The sequence below is a fragment of the Macaca fascicularis genome, chromosome 10 (assembly GCF_037993035.2).
Source record: "Macaca fascicularis isolate 582-1 chromosome 10, T2T-MFA8v1.1".
Taxonomy (NCBI): domain Eukaryota; kingdom Metazoa; phylum Chordata; class Mammalia; order Primates; family Cercopithecidae; genus Macaca; species Macaca fascicularis.
Window position 1 is genome coordinate 30,344,935 of NC_088384.1, and position 24,483 is coordinate 30,369,417.

General features: G+C 41.7%; 1 protein-coding gene across 5 annotated transcripts in view; it reads left to right on the plus strand.

The window, feature by feature from the left end:
- Positions 1 to 24,483, plus strand: part of ZNF280B (zinc finger protein 280B) — a 140,833-nt gene that overhangs the window by 13,035 nt on the left and 103,315 nt on the right. For 2 of the 5 annotated variants that reach the window (XM_005567816.4, XM_005567817.4), the window contains one exon: positions 5,129 to 7,083. The exons of 1 other annotated variant lie outside the window; for it this stretch is intronic. In XM_005567816.4, coding sequence (XP_005567873.2) covers positions 5,198 to 6,829 — 1,632 coding nt within the window. In that variant the 5' untranslated portion in view covers positions 5,129 to 5,197 and the 3' untranslated portion in view covers positions 6,830 to 7,083. Of the gene's footprint in view, positions 1 to 955; positions 1,074 to 2,406; positions 2,455 to 5,128; positions 7,084 to 24,483 lie in introns of those variants that run through there. 2 more of the 5 variants (XM_065521759.1, XM_015457587.3) reach the window with 2 other exon arrangements.

Consider the following 24,483-nt stretch of genomic DNA (forward strand, 5'->3'; position numbering starts at 1 on the left):
ACCATCCTCAGCTTATTTTTGAAAAAGTATTTATTAAAAAACATTTATGAAAAAGTTATTTGTGTTTTATTTAGTTGGCCTGGATGGAATACAAATGTTGCTGTAGTGTTAAGGATACTGTAAAACTCCCATTTACTGCAAGGATCTGTGTTTAATGAGCATTCAATTCTAAGACAGCAAGTGTGTAGAGTTATTGGTGGGGTTGGGGGACAAGAGTACTGTAGATGGAGAGTGAGGTAGGTGGGGCAGGAGTTTGAGAAAGCAGCAGTGGGGTGAAGAAAGTGATAGGCAAGGGAAGATAGTAGGGATAGGTACCACAGGAGTCCTGGTGGCCTGAAATCTAATCACAAAGGTTACTCAAGTGGGACTGATGCCTGAAAAAAACTTGTGTGTGGTTATAACAGTGATCTACTAGAAGGGCCATTGTTTGAATGCACAGAAATAATCTGGAAGGTGGGTTATCATCCACCGATCTCTCAGCTTTCTTTGGAATTGAAGCCCTCCTATTGGCTTCTGCCATCATGGGGGTGTGAATTGACTTTTGAGGACAAACCCGTTAGATCTGATATATCTTTGCATGTCTAACCTCCCTACCGCAGTATCTCAAGATTCTGGTAAATTGGAACATAAGCATTTATGCATCCATTGGTGGACATTTGTAGAGAAGGGTCTCTGGACATCTAGAGGAGAAGAAAACTCTCATTGTCTAATGCTACTCTTGTTCTTAATGAACTTGTTCATTAACTTATTAGCTTTGTTCCTGATTCTTGCTCTATTCCTCTTTCTCATCTTGAATGATGGTTGGATGGCGGGTTAATCAGTATGGACAACAGCCAAAAATCTAACCAAGAGCAGCTGGTTAGGAAGCCCAGCAGTGTTATTAGAACCCAGTTTAAGTTTTTCTTCTTTGTTTGATGGTTTATTAACAATAGGAATTCATTTCTCACATTTTTAGGCTGGGAAGTTCAAGATCGCGATGCTGGACAATTTGGTTCCTTAGTGAAGGCTCTTTTCCTGGCTGGTGGGTGACAGCCTTCTTGCTGTGTTCTCACATGACAGAGAGAGGAACCAAGGTCTGTGGTGTCTGCTCTTATAAGGGCGCCAATCACATCATGAGGGCCCTGTCCTCATGAATATCCTCATTACATCTTAACCTGATTATTACCCAAAAGCCCCTTCTCTAAATACCATCACATTGGGGGTTATAGCTTCAGTATACACATTTGGGGGTGGGGGGAACACAGTTCAGCCATTGTATAATCCAAATTATGTATACCTGAAATATTCTCTAGAATTGGAGGAATCATTTAACGCTTAGGAATAGAACACTGATATAATTACAGTTGTGTTTTAAGATCCATCTAGTGGTGGTGTGTTATATAATTTGAAGGACAGAGAAAAGAGAACAATTTAGGGACTAGTACAGGTGTACAAAAATGCAGTAACCAATGGACCTAAACCTAGAAGTTGGGTCCTGGGCTGGGGGCCATTAATAGGAATGGACATAAAAGGTAGAATGAGCAATGCTCTAAAAGTTATTTAAAATGGCTTATAAGGTACTTTGACATTTTTCTGGGAGGTAGAGGAGGTTTGAACAGGTTTAAAAAACAGACAGTGAAAAAATGAATCCAATGAGACACTTTAATTCTTAAAGACTAAGCAGTTAACAGCAATAGCATCAGATATAGCTGTGCACTAAGTCAGTTTTAGCAGAAAGAGCACAAAACCAGACTTCAGGAATTAGGCATGTCAGTACTAACTCTGTCTACAAACCCTCCATATAACTAGAGTAAATCATAAACGTTTTGGTGCTTTAAAAATTAATCTTCAGACTGGCTGGGCACTGTGGCTCAGGCCTGTAATGCCAGCACTTTGGGAGGTCGAGGCAGGCGAATCATGAGGTCAGGAGATGAAGACCATCCTGACCAACATGGTGAACCCCGTCTCTACTAAAAATACAAAAATTAGCTGGGCGTGTTAGCGCACCTGTAATCCCAGCTACTCAGGAGGCTGAGGCAGAAGAATAGCTTGAACCTGGGAAGGAGAGGTTGCAGTGAGCTGAGATCGTGCCACTGCACGTTAGCCTGGGCTAAAACTGGTCTAATAACAGCAAAATGTAGGCACTAGAAACAAACCAAGGTTCATAACTCACCAATTTCTAAAAACATATCAAGATTCACTGTATCCCAATGTGGCCCCTTCAAATCAGCATAATCCAAAGCATAAAAATTAAACTGACATCTAATATATGCCATGCACACTGTTTTAATTTTAATGAGGATATCAGTATCTAATTTTGGAACACAGACAATATTTATTCCTATAAATATGTGTATCACCTTGGAAATGAATTTTAATAGGAATACAATATTAAGCATAATACAAATTATGTATTCTTTTTCCCAGGTTCAAGCTATTCTACTGCCTCAGCCTCCTGAGTAGCTGGGATTACAGGTGCGCCAACACGCCCAGCTAATTTTTATATTTTTAGTAGAGACGGGGTTCACCATGTTGGTCAGGATGGTCTTCATCTCCTGACCTCATGATTCGCCCGCCTCAGCCTCCCAAAGTGCTGGCATTACAGGCCTGAGCCACCATGCCCGGCCAATCTGAAGATTAATTTTTAAAGCGCCAAAACGTTTATGATTTACTATAGTTATATGGAGGGTTTGTAGACAGAGTTAGCACTGACATGCCTAATTCCTGAAGTCTGGTTTTGTGCTCTTTCTGCTAAAACTGACTTAGTGCACAGCTATATCTGATGCTATTGCTGTTAACTGCTTAGTCTTTAAGAATTAAAGTGTCTCATTGGATTCATTTTTTCACTCTCTATTTTTTAATAGACCTAGTAATGAGGCTTAACTGATTTTGTGGGTCATTGGTTAATTTAAAAAAAATGAGGCTGGGCGCAGCTCGGGCTTCTAATCCATGGCTCATGCTTGTAATCCCAGCACTTTGGGAGGCTGAGGCTGGTGAATCACAAGGTCAGGAGTTCGAGATCAGCCTGGCCAACACAGTGAAACCCCTTCTCTACTAAAAATACAAAAATTAGCTGGGTGTGGTGGCATGTGCCTGTAATCCCAGCTACCCTGGAGGCTGAGGCAAGAGACTTGCTTGAATCTGGGAGGCAGAGGTGAGCTGAGATTATGCCACTGCACTCCAGCCTGGGTGGCAGAACTAGACTCCATCTCAAAAAAAAAAAAAAATGAAATGGAAAATTTTAGAATTCAGCCTGTGTAGTAAAGGTAGTTATTATTTATGTGTGTGTGCTTGCTTTAAGTCCTTTATCGGCCTACAGAATTTCCAACGGATAGAGTTCTTAGAGTAAATTTATAGAAAATGTGGAATTAATGGAGCATAATCTTCTTTAAAAATAAAGGATCTTATGAAGGAGAGTGCTGTTTATTGATTCATTTAACAAATTCTGTATTTGTTGAGCACCTGTCCTGTGTCAGACCCTGTTCTTTGTGCTGAGTATACAACAGTCAACAGAAGATACAATACCTGTCCTTTGAGTTTTGTGTTCCACTGGATGGACATTAGAAAATAATCAAGATAAATAGGATTGTAATATGTTAAATGGTGATAGGGCTTTGGGGATGAAAGAAAAGGGAAAAGAGATTAGGAATGTGGGTTAGAGGTTGGTTGGAATATTTGAGAACCTCACTGAGAGATACTTGGAATAGAGCTCTAAGGGCAGTGAGGAGCTAGCCATGCAGTTACTCAAATGATCATTCATATTGGAGGGAACAAGGGCCTTGAGCAAGGAAAAGAGCTTAGTATGTTCAAGAAATAGCAGGGAGGGCCAGGTGCAGTTGTTCAGGCCTATAATCCTAGCACTTTGGGAGGCCAAAGCACACAGATCACTTGAGAGAAGGAATTCGAGACCAGCCTGGTCAACATGGTGAAACCCCATCTCTACTGAAAATACAAAAATTAGCTGGATGTGGTGATGCGCGCCTGTAGTCCCAGCTACTCAGGAGACTGAGGCAGGAGACTCTCTTGAACCTGGAAGGTAGAGGTTGCAGTGAGCTGAGTTATATATCTGGGCGACAGAGCGGGACTCTATCTCAAAAAAATAAAATTTAATTCAAAAAATTAAAATAAAAAATAAATAGCAAGGCGGTTAGTGTGGCTAGAGTGAAGTAGATTGGGGAGAGTAGTATGAGATAACTGCAGGAGCAGTATGTGGGGTTGGTAGTGTGGTCTTCTAGGCATTGGTAATACTTGGTCTTTTACTCTCAGTTAATCAGAAAGCCATTGGAGGGTTTTGAGCTGAACAATGATACAGTCTGACTTTGTTTAACACAATCAATCTGCTTGCTATGTGGAGAAGAGACTGAGGTGGATTGAGGGAGGAAGCACTGTTGTGTTTAAGTTCAGTGGGTAAGTCAGGACTGGAGGGAAAAACTTAGGAGGCATTAGTGAATGGATTATAATTAAGGCCATGAGTTGGGATGAGATTATCTGCCTGGCACTTGACATTGTGCTATGCTGTTTGTTGGCTATGTGTAGGTACTCTAACTATAAATTTAATACCTCTTTTCTGTACTAATGTTTATGGGATTACTATATATGAATCAATTGAGATATGTACATTTAATGTAATTTTCTTCCAATTCCACTACAAATCAAGCTGCCATTGAATAGGTGGTGCTTTTAAAAAACCAGCTGTTACTATAAGTCTAAGAAATAGAATTTTTGCCTTTAAGATAGCAAAATACATTTAAAAGTAAAAAACTTGATAAAGCGGATGCAGCTGGTGTGTGGCAGACTAAGGATTCCAGCTTATTCTTTAGCTCCAAAGTCCATGTTTCTAAACACTGCACAGTGATGCCCTGGTAAAAATGTGTGTCCTTTTCCATACAATTTTGTCTAGTGATTAGTTGCTGGAAGATTTTTCTTTTTTTTTTTTTAATGGAAGAGAGCATAATCAGTACAGCAAAGTTATGGTTCTGGATTCATAGGAACCTGATCTTTTATCATAGGTTTTAAGCTGTTATTTATCCTCTTTCAGTCTCAGTGTCCTTATCTGTAAAATAGTGATGTTTATAAAAACAATGTTTTGGAGGAGAATTAAATAAGGTAATGCATTTTCCTGTACTTACTGATGTATGTTTGTACTTAGGTGGCAGTTTATATAAAGGAAGCATTGGGACTTGTGGCCACACTGTTCAAGAATAAAAAGCATTAGAAAATGGAACAATCATGTGAGGAAGACAAAGAGCCTGAACCACAGAAGAACATAAAAGAAACCAAACAAGTAGATGACGAAGACGCTGAGCTCATCTTTGTTGGTGTGGAACATGTAAATGAAGATGCTGAGCTAATCTTTGTTGGGGTGACTTCAAATTCAAAACCAGTCGTTTCAAACATTTTGAACAGAGTTACCCCGGGTTCATGGTCAAGGAGAAAAAAGTATGGTCACCTTAGAAAAGATACTGCTGACAAATTGCAGCCTACAAGTCATGAGACCCTTACATCAGAAGCAGTGACCGACCTGCCAGCTTCCCATCTTGAATCGAGATCAACAGATAGTCCTATTATTATTGAGCCTTTGTCTAAACCTGATTATAAAAATAGTTCACCACAAGTTGTGCCTAATAACTCTTCAGAATTACCTTCTCCTTTGATTACATTCACAGGTTCATTGCATCAGCCAGTAAGTGCAGCACTTTCAGTAGGAGGTATAAATGAAAGTCCTCATATATCAAAGCGACTTTCCACTTTCGAAGTAAACAGCATAAATGCCAAAAGGGCTAAACTCAGGGATGGAATTATGGAAGGATATTCTTCAGCTTCGTCCCCTTCAGATACCTTTCATACAATGAATTCTCAGCAAAGTACGCCCTCAAACAATGTTCATACCTCATTAAGCCATGTTCAGAATGGAGCACCTTTTCCAGCAGCTTTTCCAAAGGACAATATCCATTTCAAGCCTATAAATACAAATCTTGATAGGGAAAATGAATTGACAAAAACAGACATTTTGAGTCTAACAAGTCAAAACAAGACCTTTGATCCCAAGAAAGAAAATCCCATTGTGTTACTTAGTGACTTTTACTATGGACAGCATAAAGGAGATGGGCAGCCAGAACAGAAGACTCACACCACCTTTAAATGCCTCAGTTGCGTGAAAGTTCTAAAAAATGTTAAGTTTATGAATCACGTGAAGCATCATTTGGAATTTGAGAAGCAAAAGAACGACAGCTGGGAAAACCACACCACCTGCCAGCACTGCCACCGGCAGTTTCCCACTCCCTTCCAGCTACAGTGTCACATTGAAAATGTCCACACTGCCCAGGAGCCCTCTGCTGTCTGTAAGATCTGTGAATTGTCATTTGAAACAGATCAGGTTCTCTTACAACACATGAAGGACCATCATAAGCCTGGCGAAATGCCCTATGTGTGCCAGGTTTGCCATTACAGATCGTCAGTCTTTGCTGATGTAGAAACACATTTTAGAACGTGCCATGAAAACACAAAGAATTTGCTTTGTCCCTTTTGTCTCAAAATTTTCAAAACAGCAACACCATACATGTGTCATTATAGGGGCCACTGGGGAAAGAGTACACACCAGTGTTCCAAGTGCCGGCTACAGTTTTTAACTTTCAAGGAGAAAATGGAGCACAAGACCCAGTGTCATCAAATGTTTAAGAAGCCTAAGCAACTAGAAGGATTACCTCCTGAAACAAAAGTTACTATTCAAGTGTCACTAGAACCTCTTCAGCCAGGATCAGTAGAAGTAGCATCCATAACTGTGAGCACATCTGACTCCGAACCATCACTCCCCAGGTCTAAAAGCAAAATTTCAAAAAAGTCCCATTAATTCTAGTTTCAGTAAATCTAAAGCAAGTATTTCAAACCAAATTTAAAAACCTCATAAAAACAAAAAATACCAACCATACATTATTCAGTAGCACCAAAAATAGTGAAACTAGTGGATTATATATGACTTTTTAAACAAAATTTAGGATATAATTTGATCTGAATTTTGAGGTGTTATTTTAAAACATCTGGTTTTCATGTTAACTGTATCTGGCTTACATAAAAGGTGTTTGTGTGTGTGTGTGTGTGTGTGTGTGTGTGTATGTGAGAGAAAAAGGTATTAATTTATTTTTTTAATTTTAATTTTTTTTTTTTTTTTTTACTTTAGAGACAGGGTCTCACTTACCCAGGCTGGAGTGCGGTGGCATGATCCTAGCTCACTGCAGCCTTGAACTCCCGGGCTCAAGCATTCCTTGGCCTCAGCCTTTGGAGAGTAGCTAGGACTACAGGCGCAGCCACCACACCCAGCTAATTTTTTATTTTAATTTTTTTTGTGGCGATGGAGTCTTGTTATGTTGCCCAGGCTGGTCTTGAACTCCTGACCTTAGGGGAGCTTCCTGCCTCAGCCTCCCCAAGTGCTGGGATGTGTGAGCCACTGCCTCTGGCACCTATTTATTATTTTGGTATTTCATGTTACTCCTAAGCTTGAAAAAGCTCTTTTTTCTATATACAGAATTCGTAGAATTTTTGAAATACTTAGTTTTCTTTTCAGCTTTTTCCATGCATTCAAGATTTCATGGTTAACTCTAGTCAGACTGGAATGGCTTTGTTATGCCCTGGCCCACTTGCTGTGGAATTCCCAGAAGTGCCTCTGCTGTGCTGACATAAAATAACCTGAAAAGATTCTGAAAAGCCAGGATGTGGAATTGAAAGAGAAGCTGCTGCATGAGCAGAGACCAAGAAGGTGGAAGTTAGTTGAGGGAGAGCAGTGGCTCTTTGTTCTAATTGAAGGATAGGCACACATTCATTCTGGTCTTGGGGCCAGGTCAAAAGGAACACTGCTTCAGAGTATCTTTACCTAACCCAGAAACATCCAAGGAAGCCAAACCATTCAAAGTAAAGTGCTTTTGTTTGGTGAGGGGCCCCTGTAGATATCAAAGAGCTGCCATGTATCATTGGTTTGAGATGAAATAGCAATACAATTAATAATAGAATGATGCCTGGTGCTATCTGACTTCCCATTCTGTGATCTAAAGGTGAAATTGATTCATTCTCTCTCCTCTCCCTTCTGGCTAGCCGTTAGTGGAGAATGAACTGGCCATATTCCTCTGAGCCACAGCAGTAAAGCAAGTTAAGTTTCCCAAGGGGAAGAAGCCCTGATATCTATAATTTGAACTGTACTGGACCCATAGTTTTAACTGAAAAGGGCCAAACAAGTGGTGTCTGTCCATTTCCTGGACTGGGCTAAATTTAGTTTTCCCACTGTTGAGCTGGAATGAGGACTGTCCAAGAACAGTAGGTACGGTGGACAAAAATAGCCCAGGGTGACTGACTAAATTTAAACCCATAATGGCTTTATATTTTTCTGTGCATATATATCTTACCCTAATTGAACATGTGAAGCTTACAACTTTTATGTCTTGCCTTGGACATGAATGTATTGCAGCTTACAGTTCTTCTGTTTTATGTATAGTTTCCCAGTTTATTGACACTAATGCTGTTTGGGTCTTACTTGATACATACCAGTGTGCAAGAAATGTCTCCCTAATTCAGTAAGTGTTAAGACTTAATGTCCTTCATCTGATCTGTCCTATCTAATCTGTACTATGGGTGAACCTTTTTCGCTTGCTCTCCCCAGGGACTGTTTCACAGTATTCTGGAGTACTTTTTGAGTATTGGTTCCTGAACATCAGCAGCCTTGGGTGCCTCTGTGGACTCCCGGAGTTGTCTCCTTGGTTGTGTTCTGGTGCCATCCTTTGTACCTCCACCCCCGACTAAGGTGCCCAGCAACCTGTCTTCACCAGTCATGGAATCTGCCATCTTGGCTATAGACATAGGTCTGGAGAAGTCTTTCCCTTTTTCCTTGATTTCTTTTTAAAGGTATATTATCTCTCCCCACTCCTTTTTTCCCTCCTCAATCTAGTTAAATTTCCTAAGCTTTCACAAAAGTCTGCGAAGAGATAATTAAGAGCTTAGCATCCCTCTTAGAACTAGAATAGAAGGCAGTACAGATAACAAATAAGTTGTGAGTATATTATCTATATTTTGCAACATTTTCTGACTGTAGCTCCCATTGTATTTATTTGTCTGACACTCACTTGATTGATTTGCACCTTGAACACTTTACTAGGTCTTTTCAGTTACTTTGCTTGGGTTAAGACACTTTGCTAAAATTTCAGCCTGAATCCTTTCTTTAGTTGACGAAAGGGTATGTGTGTGCAAGTGGGTGTGTTTGTGCCAGTTTTTCTTGTCTCAGGTAGATACTCCTACTGTGTATAAATAGATCTACAGACTTTTCATACTTACCTCCCGTATTCTGTTTCTGTGGTAAAAATATGAAATATTTTAGTTGTATGTTGAGTGATTGGTTGGTATTATCAACACTGTTGTTTGCTGTTTCATTAAAGCATGCTCTTAAGGAGTACATATGGTCATTAATTGCCAACTATAGATTCCAGTGATCTGGCCCCTGCCTACCTCCTTACTCTCTTTCATTCTATGTCATGCTTCTCCACTCTTTTCCCCAATGATGCACTATTTTGACACACTGGCCTTGCTATTCCTTAAGCAAATCACATTCTTCCCAATCCAAAGACTTTGCACATGCTATTGTCTTTCTTAGAATGCCCTTCCCCTAGGCCTGCATGGCTTGCTACCTCACTTAATTGTTTGACACTTCCTTTGGTTCATTGAGCTTCAAGGCTCTTAAAATGCCACTGACAATGAGATCTCCCTGTAAAAAAAAAAAAAAACTTTTACTTTTTCCTCTTAAAGGCACTTTACTCTCTCCCTACTCTTTTCTTCCCTCTTCAGTGTATTTAAATTTCCTGTTTTCATGAAAAAGCTGAAAAACGATCATCATCAAGGGCTTTGCTTCTGTCTTAGAGTTGAGCTAGCTCGAGTCAATTTCTGTGCCTGCAACCAAATGAAAATTAATATAGTGAGTTCTTTCAGGAGCTTTCTCTGTTTTTTTATTGATACCTCTATATATTTTTAAGGCAATGTCACTTTGTTTTGTTTACAAATATATTGAATATGTCAAGATTACTATTTTGTTATTACCCTTTGTGAATTTCCTTGTCTATTTTGCTCGCTTGTTCTTTCAGATGAAATTTATTATTTTATTAATGTTGCCAAAAATTATAAGTAAAATATCAATTATAGTAATAAAATGTTTTGTGAAAAAATGCTGTTGCTGTATTGTTGCTGTATTGTCTTTGCACCGTAAGTAAAATGGGATGTTTTAGTTTGTTTTGTTTTTTGAGACAGAGTCTTGCTCTGTGGCCCAGGCTGGAGTATAGTGGCACGATCCCAGTTTCCTGCAACATCCACCCCGAGTTCAAGTGATTCTTCTGAGCAGCTAGTACTACAGGCGTGTGCCACCACACCCAGCTAATTTTTGTACTTTTTGTAGAGATGAGGTTTCATCACGTTGGCCAGGCTGGTCTCGAACTCCTGGCCTCAAGTGATCTGCCCACCTTCATTTCCCAAAGTGAGCCACTACGCCTGGCCTATTTTTAGTTTTTAATTTTCATTTAGTACCACTGTATAATCTTTGCCTTTTTGCCACTTGTGTTCATTTTTAGCCTTATTGCTGCAGCCAGAACTTCTAAACAATATTTAAGATGGAGTTAATGGGCTTTCTTGTTCTTGGCTTTAATGAGAAATGGTTTGCCCTTAAAGGTAATAAGTATATGCTTAAATAATTTCTATTTCCATCTTGGGGGCCAGGCGTGGTGGCGCATGCCTGTAATCCCAGCACTGTGGGAGGCCGAGGCAGGTGGATCACCTGAGGTCAGGAGTTCGTGACCAGCCTAACATGGTGAAACCCTGTCTCTACAAATACAAAAAAATTAGCCGGGCATGGTGGCACATGCCTGTTATCCGAGCTGCTTGGGAGGTTGAGACATAATCGCTTGTACCTGGGAGGCAGAGGTTGCATCCAGCCTGGGAAACGAGTGAAGCTCTGTCTCAAAAAAAAAAAAAAAAACAGGCCAGGCACGGTGGCTCAAGCCTGTAATCCCAGCACTTTGGGAGGCCGAGGCGGGCGGATCACAAGGTCAGGAGATCGAGACCACAGTGAAACCCCGTCTCTACTAAATACAAAAAAAATTAGCCGGGCGCGGTGGCGGGCGCCTGTAGTCCCAGCTACTCAGGAGGCTGAGGCAGGAGAATGGCGGGAACCCGGGAGGCGGAGCTTGCAGTGAGCCGAGATCGCGCCACTGCACTCCAGCCTGGGCAACAGCGTGAGACTCCGTCTCAAAAAACAAACAAACAAACAAACAAAAAAAAACAAAAAACAACTTTCTATTTCCATTTTTTAGACTCTTTAAAGATAATTTAGCTTTATAATTTACAACATCTATTAAGACAGTCATTTTCTTTACTAACCCAAGTTTTTACTTGGTTGCACTTACAGCTTTCTTGTTAGAAACTTTCCTTTCCTGAAGCAAAAGTAGTTCAATTTGGGGTAGGATATTGTTTTAACTACTCAGAATCCCACTTCCTTTCTCATTTCTAATATTACAGTATGTTTCCTCTTCCTCTCATTGATTCATCCTGGTTTTATCAATGTTTCTGATTTACTTTTTCCAAGAAGCAACCCCCCATTTGCTTTAGTTTTGTTTTCTCTATGTTTTTATTCATTGTATGTCGTTCACTTTCTTTAGCATTGTTGTTTTTTTGTGAGGTTTTTTTTTTGGTAGAGACAGGGTCCTGCTATGTTGCCCAGGCTGGTCTGGAACTCCTGGGTCCTGCTATGTTGCCCAGGCTGGTCTGGAACTCCTGGGCTTAAAATAGTCCTCTTTCCCTGGCCTCCCAAAGTGTTGGGATTGCAAATGTGCGCCACTATGCCTGACCAATTCTTTTTTCTTTAATAAAGGATTCAAACCAGCTGGGCATGGTGGCTCATGCCTGTAATCCCAGCACTTTGGGAGGCCAAGGTGGGTGGATCATATGTGGTCAAGAGTTCGAGACCAGCCTGGCCAAGATGGTGAAAACCCGTCTCTACTAAAAAGACAAAAATTAGCCAGGTGTAGTGTCGAGCGCCTGTAATCCCAGCTACTCGGGAGGCTGAGGCAGGAGAATCACTTGAACCCAGGAGGTAGAGGTTCCAGTGAACCGAGATCGCACCATTGCACTCTATCCAGCCTGGGCAACAAGAGTGAAACTGCGTCTCAAAAAAAAAAAACAAAAACAAAAAAACAAAAAACAAAAACAAGATGCGCACCTGTAGTCTGACCAGCTACTTGAGAGGATAGGGTGGGAGGGCTTGAGTCCAGGAGGTCAAGGCTGCAATGAGTTATGATTGTACCACTAGGTGACAAGAGACGCTACCTCAGAAAAAACCAAAACTACTTGAAAACCAAACAGAGAATTTATTAAATGTATGCCCACTACAAACAGTATTCAGTTATCAAAAGTAATGATTATAGGAGCTATTGCAGTACAGAATTTTATTTGGCTATAATGCAAAATAAAGGAACATACAAAGTTACATGTACTTTGCAATTGTAATTATTCATGATAACATCTATAGAAAAGAATGATAAATTCTAAATACAATTGAGTTTACTTAATCCCATAGTGATTTTTATTCTTTCAGATGCTGGCCAGGTACGGTGGCTCACACCTGTAATCTCAACACTTTAGGAGGCCAAGGCAGGTGGGTCACTTGAGGCCAGGAGTTCCAGACCAGCCTGGCCAACATGGTGAAACCCCGTTCTCTACTAAAAATAGAAAAACTAGCTGGGCATGGTGGTGTGTGCCTGTAATCCCAGCTACTCGAGAGGCTGAGGCAGGAGAATCGCTTGAATCTGGAAAGTGGAGGCTGTAGTGAGCCAAGACTGCCCTGCTGCACTCCAACCTGGGCAACCGAGCGAGACTGTCAAAAAAAACCAAATGTTATATAAATGAGTTATTTTGTCTTTTAAAAGCATTCATCATATAAATAAGGAAAAAAAAAGTAAATTCCATTTCAGTGGTTAGCCCTGTTAGACTCTTTCCTTCCTGGTTATGAGATCAAAATGAGAATAATTATCAATGTGTGGCAAGACTGCCACTAAGACACAAGTCTTTCTTAGCTTTAGGGCAAGCATTGGCAAACTGGCTTTTAGGCTAAGTTTAAATTTTCAAAACATTGTTAGAGCCAGAGACCCATATACACCCAGCAAACCCTAAAATATTTACTACCTGACACTTTACAGAAAAAGGTTTGCTGACCCCTGCTCTAGGTTATGAGTTATAACTTAGACTCATTTGTATCTTCCCCTGTATTCATGTATGTGGGCTAATGGCTTAGAAAAATTTTGGATGTGAATGGGATAGGGTTATTCCTTGATCCTAGCCAGCGATTGAAACAGAGTCCAAAACAGTAGAAAGACAATGTCAGAAATGATAGAACAGCTGTCTGAGGGATGTGTGTATAGGTGTGTATAAACATAGACGTTCAACCTTAGTACCATTTTTCCATGTTTTTTGATGAGTGCGATTGTGTGCTTTGCAAAGAGGGAAGGTAATATGTTATCTGTTGCTGCATAACAGATTACCGCAAAACTAATAGCTTAAAATAAACGTTAACTCACATAGTCTCTTGAGTGTCAGGAATCCTGGAACAGCTTAGTGTCAGATCCTACAGGTGAGGGTCTCGGTCCCCAAGACTGCCCCCCATGTCCCCAGACACCAATCGCAAGTCTGGGTATCCTGAACTTACTGACTGACTTCAAGTTGGGGTTCTTACAACCTCATCTGAGTTCCATTACTTTGTTGCAGTAGCTCACATAACTTGAGGAAACACGTTTCCCGGTTTATTATAAAGGATATTACAAAAGATACAGATGAAGAAACACACAGGGCAACGTGTGTGGGAAGGGGCATGGAGCTTCCATGGCTTCCCTGAGTGTGCCACCCTCCAGGAACTTCCAAGTGTTCTTCAGCTAACTGGAAGCTCCCTGAACCCAGTCTTCCTGGGTTTTTATGGAAGCTTCATGACTTAAGCATTCTCTCCTGTTAGAGTATAGGGCAGGATTCTCTCTTGGGAGGGTCTTAGAACCTATAATCAGAAAGATTAGAGTCCTGCCTGGGGGCAGGTAAAAGGATGGCAGAAGGTCAGAAGCCTGCCTCTGAGGCCTAACACACGGAACATTATAAAAAAGACTGTAACAAGGGCTATGGGAGTTATGAACCGTGGACAAAACCAATGTATATTATGACACCACAGGAGCATAGCATACACAGCATGGAGATTCTGGTCAATGGGATGATTTATGTCCTGAATGGAACTCAGTGCCACTGCACTAGATTTCATCACACTAACCAGAATGGCATGCAATTTAAAACCTAAGAATTGGTTGAGTGTGGTGGCTAACACCTCTAATCCCAGCACTTTGGGAGGCTGAGGCAGGTAGATCATTTGAAGTCAGAAGTTTGAGAACAGCCTGGCCAACATGGTGAAACCCCATCTCTACTAAAATACAAAAGTTAGCTGGGTGTGGTGGTGGGCACTTGTAATCCCAGCTACTCAATACACTGAGGTGGGAGGATTGTTTGAGCCTGAGGAGCAGAGGTTGCAGTGAACCGAGATCATGCCACTGCACTCCAGTCTGGGGGACAGTGAGACCCTGTCATTAGATAACTAAATAAAATAAAACCTGTGAATTGTTTATTTCTGGAATTTTCCGTTCAATACTTTTGGACCACAATTGACTGTGGGTAACTGAAACCATGGAAAATAAAACCACGGATAAGGGGGACTACTGTACTCTGAAGCATCATTTTTGATCTTTCAGAGCCTTAAAGGATTTTACCCTCTGACCAGGCGCGGTGGCTCACACTTGTAATCCCAGCACGTTGGGATGCCAAGGCTGGTGGATCACCTGAGGTCAGGAGTTCAAGACCAGCCTGGCCAATATGGTGAAACCCTGTCTCTAGTAAAAAAATAATAATAAAATTGCTGGGCGTGGTGGCACACACCTGTAATCCCAGCTACTCGGGAGGCTGAGGCAGGAGAATCAGTTGAACCTGGGAGGCAGAGGTTGCCGTGAGCCGAGATCAAGCCATTGCACTCCAGCCTGGGTGACGAGCAAAACTCCATCTCAAAAAAAAAAAGAAGGATTTTTACCCTCATCTTTCATATTTCTGCACCTTTCTTTAGTGACCTGGGTATAACCTTTGCTTGGGAGCAGTTAATTTTAGCATCTTTTGCTATCTGGAAACACTGGGAATTTTCACAACCAGCAAGTACTGGCTGTTGGCTCTTTTTTGTTTAACACTTCTTCCCTTAGCTTATTTCTCTCCCCTCAGATTTTACTATAAGCAGCTAGAAGAAACCAGTCAGCACTTTCAGCATTCTGGCTGGAAATCTCAATTAGATGATTCAGGTACATTTTCTACTTTCACCTGACTAGGTGATAGTCACTAAACTTTCTGCCACTACATAACTACATAACCCCTTGCTCAATTTTCTAATAACATGTTCCTCACTTCATTTGAAGCTACACCAGAGCCTTCTCAGAGTCCAGTTTTCTGCTAAGGCTTGCACTAACAATCTCCTTGAAAGTTTTTTAGCTTCTGCCCACTGCCCAGTTTCAAAGCCACTCCTACATGTTAGGTATTACACCAGCACCTCCCTTCCGGGTACTAAAATCTGTGTTAGTTACCTATTGCTGTATATTACTGCAAACTTACCAACTAAAACAACCACCATTTGTTATCTCATGGTTTCCAAGGGTCAGGAATTTGGGGTCACTTAACTGAGTGGTTCTGTCTCAGCTTCTTTCATGAGGTTGTAGTTAAGATGTTGACTGGGGCTGTATCATCTGAAGGCTTGACTGGGGCTTTCAAACTCACTTGGGTATTGGCAGGAGGCCTCCCTCTGTTCCTTGTCATATGGTCCTCATGACACGTCAGCTGGCTTCCTACAGAATGAGTGATCCAAGAGAGAACAAGGAAGGCATTGCAGTGTTTTTTTTATAACAGCCTTGGAGGTAAAATAACTTCACTCTGTTGTATACTCTTGGTTACCCAGAGCAACCCTGATGCTATGTGGGAATGACCATATATAGATAGGAATACCAGAGGGTGGAACATCACTGGGGGCCATCTTGGAGGTTACCACAGGGAAAATGGAACATTAGAAGTTTTTATGACACAAGGAAGGCAGCTAAAACTTAGTTAAAGGTCATTGTGTTACCTTCCCACTCTCTGGTGTGCCACTGTGGCTGACACCATTTTGAGAGGATTCTTTTTGAAGTTCATTTATTTTAAAACATTGAGTATATAATATATTCACATTATTCAAACATCAAAAAATGTAACAACTCAGATTCTTTAGCCTTTCAGATAGTTTCTAATTTTTTTTCTTTTAATAACTGATTTATATTATGCACAGTCTTTAGCACCTTGCTTTTTTTGTTTTGACAGTGTAATGTTCACATTTTATGGCATATAAACAGGAAAATTATAGCCTGAGATTATGAAAGGGCTAATTAAAAATATTTCTGAAGTGTTTCCAAAGATTACTAAGAAAAATTGGGGACCGGGAGTGTTGGCTCCTGCCTGTATTCCCAACACTTTGGCAGGCCAAGGTGGGCAGATCATGAGGTCGGGAGTTCGAGACCAGCCTGGCCAACATGGTGAAACCCCATCTCTACTAAAAATACGAAAATTAGCTGGGCATGATGGTGGTGGGCGCCTGTAACCCCAGCTACTTGGGAGACTGAGGCAGGAGAATTATTGGAACCCAGGAGGTGGAGGTTGCAGTGAGCTGAGATTGTGCCATTGTACTCCAGCCTGGGCAACTGGTCAGACTCCATCTAAAAAAAAAAAAAAAAAAAAAAAAGATTGCTAAGAAAAATCTCTAATGCACTATTGTTAAAGTGTTGTAAAGAAAAATTCCCTGTCCATTTCACAAAGAATAAATATAGCTGATTAGTAAATAAATGCAAAATATTCTGTCTCTACGGCAAAAACAAAAATGGAAATTAAACCAGTGGTAGCGTATTGATGAATATTATATAAATTGTAATGTTTACTGTCAGTGAGGATGTATTAAAAGGAGTTTCAATTGGCATAAGCCTTTTTGGAAGTTATTTCAATATATGAGTAAAAAGGTAATAATTTCATATTTTTTCATAGGACGCTTTTTTGTTGTTGTTGTTGTTGAGACAGAGTCTCACTGTGTCACCCAGGCTGGCATTCAGTGGCACAATCTCTGCTCACTGCAACCTCTGCCTCCTGGGTTAAAGCAGTTCCTCTGCCTCAGCCTCCCAAGTAGCTGGGATTACAGGCATCTGCCACCATGCCCGGCTAATTTTTTGTATTTTTAGTAGAGACAGGGTTTCACCATGTTGGCCAGGCTGGTCTCAAACTCCTGACTTCAGGTGTCCACCTGCCTCGGCCTCCCAAAGTGCTGGGATTACAGGCATGAGCCACTGCTGGCCTCATAGGATGCTTTTAACATATCCAATACAAATTTACAGAATGAATGTTTATGTATATATCCAAAATTGAGTATGTAAGATAATTCATCAATACTTTGGTTGTACTAATGTAAATGTAAAGTAGAAATAATTTTTTTTTTTTTAGTAGAGATGGGGTATCTCCATGTTGGTCAGGCTGGTCTCAAACTCCTAACCACAGGTGATCTGCCTGCCTCGGCCTCCCAAAGTGCTGGGATTACAGGCATGAGCCACCGGGCCCAACCAGAAATAATTTTAAATGCCTGGAAACTGAACAATTTTGTACTTTTCATTTAATAGCTGCACAATATACTTTTTTTGTTGTTTTTCATTGTTGTTGTTTTGATTTATTTTATTTTATTTTTTTGAGGTGGAGCCTCACTCACTCTGTCACCCAGGCTGGAGTGCGGTTGCACTGTCTCGGCTCATGGCAACCTCTGCTTCCCGCAGTCAAGTGATTCTCCTGCCTCAGCCTCCTGAGGAGCTGGGATTATAGCCGCAGGTCCCCACACCCGGCTAATTATTTTTTTTATAGTTTCAGTAGAGATGGGGTTTCACCACATTGCCCAGGCTGGTCTCAAACTTGTTGGCCTCAAGTGGTCAGTCTGCCTCTGCCTCCCAAAGTGCTGGGATTCCAGGCATGAGCCACTGTGCCTGCTGAGATAGCTGCACAATATCTTTAAAGAAATAGATTGCGGTAATGTGAAAGAGAACTAGCAGGAAAAAAATTTGTATACATTGTGATCTGAACTATGGTGAAAGAACAGCCAGGCGCGGGGGCTCATGCCTGTAATCCCAGCACTTTGGGAGGCCGAGGAGGGGCAAATCACTTGAGCTCAGGAGTTCAAGACCAGCCTGGCCAACATGGCGAAACCCTGTCTCTACTAAAAATACAAAAATTAGTAGGTGTGGTGGCAGATGCCTGTACTCCCAGCTGCTCAGGAGGCTGAGGCAGAATTGCTTGACCCCCCAGGAGGCAGAGTTTGCAGTGAGCCAAGATTGCGCGGCCGCACTCCAGCCTGGGTAACAGAGTGAGACTCTGTCTCAAACAAACAAACAAATATATAAAAATAAATAGGCCGGGCGCGGTGGCTCAAGCCTGTAATCCCAGCACTCTGGGAGGCCGAGGCGGGCGGATCACGAGGTCAGGAGATCGAGACCATCCTGGCTAACACGGTGAAACCCCGTCTCTACTAAAAAAAAAAAATACAAAAAACTAGCCGGGCGAGGTGGCGGGCGCCTGTAATCCCAGCTATTCGGGAGGCTGAGGCAGGAGAATGGCGTGAACCCGGGAGGCGGAGCTTGCAGTGAGCTGAGATCCGGCCACTGCAATCCAGCCCAGGCGACAGAGCGAGACTCCGTCTCAAAAAAAAAAAATAAATAAAAATAAAAATAAAAATAAAAATAAATAAAAGAAGGAAAAAGAGACTAAAATGGTAACATCTAACTTCTGAACTACTGGGTCTTTACAGGGCAGTTAAATATGCTCCTTGAAAAAAATACTAGGTCAGGCATGGTGGCTCGTGCCTGTAATTCCGGCATTTTGGGAGGCTGAGGAGGAAGGATCGCTTGAGCCCAGAAATTCAAGACCAGCCTGAGCAACACAGGGAGATCCAGGCTGTACAGAAAATAATAATAAAAAAATTAGCCAAGTGTGGTGGCACACACCTATGTTCCCAGTCATTTTGGAGACTGAGGTGGGAGGATAGCTTGAACCTGTGAGGTCAAGGCTGCAGTGAGCAGTGATTGTGCCATTGCACTCCAGCCTGAATGACAGAGCAAGACCGTATGTTAAAAAAATAATAGGCCGGGCGCGGTGGCTCAAGCCTGTAATCCCAGCACTTTGGGAGGCCGAGACGGGTGGATCACGAAGTCAGGAGATCGAGACCATCCTGGCGAACACAGTGAAACCCCGTCTCTACTAAAACTACAAAAAACTAGCCGGGCGAGGTGGCGGGCGCCTGTAGTCCCAGCTACTCGGGAGGCTGAGGCAGGAGAATGGCGTAAACCTGGGAGGCGGAGCTTGCAGTGAGCTGAGATCCGGCCACTGCACTCCAGCCTGGGCGACAGAGCGAGACTCCGTCTCAAAAAAAAAATAATAATAATAATAATAATAATAATAGTAAAGAAATCCAGATTTTGTGTAGTAAACTTGCATTGTTTTGAAAAAAATTTTATATAAAATAAGGAGCTTGTTTTCTTTGCTATTATCAGTCAAAATTACATCATAGAGAGTTTTTTTTTTTGAAAAAATATTTGACCATAAACTCTTCACTTAGTATACCTCCTGTTGTTCCCTATGGATTGGAAAAATATTTGCATTCTATTTTTCCTAGACCCACTTTCTCCCAAAAGAAGGGAGAAGAATCATTCTAAAGGCTGATCTGAAATCTCCATGAACCTGGGCAGTGACAGAGTGAGGAGGAGGAGAGGAATCTAGACCATGGTACTGAAGTTCCAAGGGCCCGTTGGCCTCACAGCTAGTGTTGGACTCTCTAATGGCTCTTTTATGCCCTCCTCACCTCTTTGCAGCAAGGTTAGGTATTTGTGGGACACATTATGCAAATCTGAGCCTTTTATCTCTCCCTCCTCCTATTCTGGTCTTTGTCCCAGGGAGCAACTCCATTGTCATGGGGAGGCCTAGGTGGCTGTGAGCTCTGGCTTTGCCCTGTGGGAGGGAACAGCTGCTGTAACCTCTTGCAGGACCTATGAGCAAGTGTCCAGGGTACCTAAAATATGAACCACCTGAACTTCAGGCTTCAGAGAGGATCCACAGCACCTTGCTGTGGTTTCCTGGGGTGGAGGATTGTAGTACCCCTCTCATTCATTTAACTTTTTTTGACATTCCTACTCTATTTCCTAGGCAAGCCCACATTCGTTGTCTCTTTATTCAGTCCTTTTTGTAGTTATTGTCGAAAATCCACTGCATTGTCTGTATGTCATTTCAGTGTTACCCGTCTTGTTTATCTGAGTGTTTTGAATGACTAAAGAAGTTATATTCATGACCATCTGGTTTGAAGTTATTTACTTGGAACCTCACGCTGAATAAACTGCTTGCTTAAAGATGAGAATTATTTAAATAATTTACTTTAGCGTATTTTATTTTATTTTATTTTTTTAGATGGAGTCTCCCTCTGTCGCCCAGGCTGGAGTGCAGTGGTGCGATCTCAGCTCACTGCAACGGCACCCTCTGCCTCCTGGGTTCATTAATTCTGCCTCAGCCTCCTGAGTAGCTGGGATTACAGGCCTCACCGTCACCCCTGGTTAATGTTTTTTTTTGTGTGTTTGTTTTTTGAGATGGAGTCTGGCCCTGTTGCCCAGGCTGGAGTGCAGTGATGTGATCTCAGCTTACTGCAACCTCTACTTCCTAGGTTCAGGCAATTCTCCTGCCTCAGCCTCCTGAGTAGCTGGGATTACAGGCGTGTGCCACCACGCCCAGCTAATTTTTTGGTCTTTAGTAGAGACGGGGTTTCACCATGTTGATCAGGCTGGTCTCTAACTCCTGACCTCGTGATCCGCCCACTTCGGCCTCCTAAAGTGCTGGAATTACAGGTGTGAGCCACTGCGCCCAGCCTAGAGTACTTTAAATAGAAAATACAGACACATAGCCAAAGACTAACTGTGCTAGTCTAGCACAGACATTAGGCTCTGGGAGACCAAGACAGGGAAGGGAAATCTGGAGCATTTGAAACGGAGAGGACAAACTATTTCTGTTCTGACTTAAGACAATAGCAGCCCCTCCTAAAGGTGCTCATCCACAGGAGCCATCAGAGGTTTTGATGAGGTTTCCTGTAGGCTCTGCACCTCAGGAGCTTTTGCTCTGTGTGTTTGTGTGTAAGGTGCTAGTTTGTGGATTACTCTATTATCTATTATTTTAATAAAAGACATCTAGACTGTACTACTGTCGGCAGGTCAGTTGGCCACATCAGGGTTCATCTACAGGGATGATCTACAGGGTTCATCTACAGGATACAACCTAGAAAGGATGTATCAGCCTTTATGCACTTTGGGGGGATTTCAACTTCAGTACAAAGCAGGAAAAGCCTTGCTTTGTGACTGGAAACATCTGTGAAGTGACTCCTGTATTATTATAATTTATTACTATTATTTTCATTTAATTTGTAGCCATAGTTCTATGGTAAATAAAATCTGTGTAAAATTTTGCATACTTGTTTTGAACCAGATATTTAAGTTTAGGAATTTTTACAAAGTAAATGACTTGCTGTATGAATAGATGTAGTTTGAAAGAAGTTCCACAACATGTAGTTTATAGTAGAGAAAATACAGAATCCCCTGTAATGCTATGAATAAGTAATGATCTGAGTAGCTTTATATACTTGAAAACATGCAGAGATGTTGATTGTGTATTACTAAATGGGAAAACAGATCATAAGATAAATTGCAGTCTGACCCCTCTTTCCTTGCCTCCTCCCTTAACCCCTTCCCCTGTCCCACCTCAACTAACATCTCACATAGCAAATGCAGAAATCTGGAAGGGTATATGTTGTCAAAATATATGTAATGGTTATCTTTAAGTAGTGAGATATGGGTAATTTTTGTTTTAAACTTTTTTTTTTTTTTTTTTTTTACATTGGCTATGACTTTTGTTCTACACACTCTTCCTTTTTACATTATTTAACCTCAAAAGAAAGTTTGGGAGAGGGGCCAGGTGAGGCGGCTCACGCCTATAATCCCAGTATTTTGGGAGGCCAAGGCAGGAGGATCATTTGAGGACAGGAGTTCAGGACCAGCCTGGGTAACATAGGCAGACCCCATCTATACAAAACATTAAAAAAAAAAAAAATAGCCAAGCATAGTAGCACATGCCTTTGGTCCCAGCTACTTGGGAGCTGAGGTGGGAGATTTGAGCCCAGGAGGTTTAGGCTGCAATGAGCATGTTTGCACTACTGCACTCCTGCCTGGGCGACAGCAGTGTTAAAAAAAAAAAAGAAAAATGTCTGGGAGAGGACAGAATAGCTATCAAGAAAAAGAAGTGTGTCATCCCTGATACTGGACAAGTCACTGGTGCCTACATCTTTCCTCTATGGCTCAACACAATTGGTCACTCAACACACAGGCATTGGTGCCTTTTTTTTTTTAGGAGACAGAGTCTCAATCGATCACCCAGGCTGGCATGCAGTGGAGCAATCTTGGCTCACTGCAACCGCCACCTCCTGGGCTAAAGCGATTCTCCTGCCTCAGCCTCCTGAGCAGCTGGGATTACAGGCTCCCACCGCCACCCCCGGCTAATTTTTGTATTTTTCGTAGGGACGAAGTTTCACCATGTTGGCCAGGCTGGTTTCGAACTCCTTGGCCTCAAGTGATCTGCCTGCCTCGGCCTCCTAAAGTGCTGAGATTACAGGCGTAAGCCACTGCGCCCAGTCCGTGGGTGCCCTTTTATAACTTCCTTTCCTGTGTTTGCCAGGCTGTCTTAGTTCAGGCCGCTATAAGAAAAATAGCAAAGACTGGGTGGCTTAAACAACGAACTTTTATTTCTCATAGCTCTGGAGGCTGGGAAGTCTAAGATTAAGGTGTCTGCAGATTTGGTTCTTGGTGAGGGTCCACTTTCTGGCTTGTAGATGGCACCTTTCTTCTCTGTAGCCTCGCATGGCGGAAAGCTCTAGTCTCCTTTTCTTCTTATAAGGACACTAATTCTATCATGAGGGCTCCACTCTCATGTCCTCTTCTAAACCTAATGATTTCACAAAGGCTCTACCTCCAAATACTATCACATTGGGGGGTTAGGGTTTCAATCTAAGAATTTTGGGGGTGACAGAAATATGTAGTCCATACCATCACACAGTTCCTCTGTTGGAGATGACCTCATTCCCTCCATACTTACTCTTCTTTTTCTAAGACCCCACATCCAAGGCAGACACTTTCTTGATATATCCAGAAAAGGGTGGTTGCTTTATTAGTTGAGCTTTCAAAAATTTGGTAATTCTCTATAATAGTAATTAGCATAGAAGTTTTTATTTTATTCCTAGTATCTTTGAATGTGTTATCCTTGACAGAAGGAACCCTTCTCATTTGTCCTGTATTTATACCGTCACAGTCCAACCTAACATAATAGGTCACCCAGAATGGGCCCTTAATAAATGCTTGATGGGCCAGCTGTGGTGGCTCACACCTGTAATCCCAGCCCTTTGAGAGACAGAGGTGGGCGGATCACGAGGTCAGGAGATCGAGGCCATCTTGTCTAACATGGCGAAACCCCGTCTCTACTAAAAATTTTTTTAAAAAGTTGCCAGGCGTGGTGGCATGCACCTGTAGTCCCAGTTACATGGGAGACTGAGGCAGGAGAATCACTTGAACCTGGGAGGCAGAGGCTGCAGTGAGCAGAGGTCGCGCCAATGCACTCCAGCCTAGGTGACAAAGCAAGACTCTGTGTCCAAAAAAACCAAAAATATAAATGTTTGATGGTTGAGTGAATGAATTGATGAATGTATGGATGGATGGATGAAAATTTGGGCCTGAGATATGTGAAATGAGGGTTTTAGATTATATTATTATTTTAATATTATTATTATTTTTAAAAAATGTTCCCATACCTACTCATCTGAGAGAATTTTAGATTAAATGATTATTGCTCACACCTATAATCCCAGCACGTTGGGAGGCTGAGGTGGGAGGATTACTTGAGCCTAGGAGTTTGAGACCAGCCTCAGCAACACAGTGAGACCCCATCTCTACACAAATTTTAAAAACTGAACCAGGTGTGGTGGTACACACCTATAGTCCCAGCTACCTGGCAGGCTGAGGTAGGAGGATCACTTGAGCTCCAGAGGTAGAGGCTGCAATGAGCCATGATTGTGCCACTGCACTCCACCCTGGATGACAGAGCAAGACCCCATCTCAAAAATTAAAAAAAAAAAATAGATTAAATGATGATTAATTTTCTCCTAATATTTTGTTGTTAAAAAAATTAAAGATGGGACTTCATGGGCAATAATGAGAATTGGAAAGCAAAAGAAAATTAAAAAAAAAAATCAAATTTTAGGGCACCTTAAAAATGTAGCCAAATGGTAGAATTAGAGAA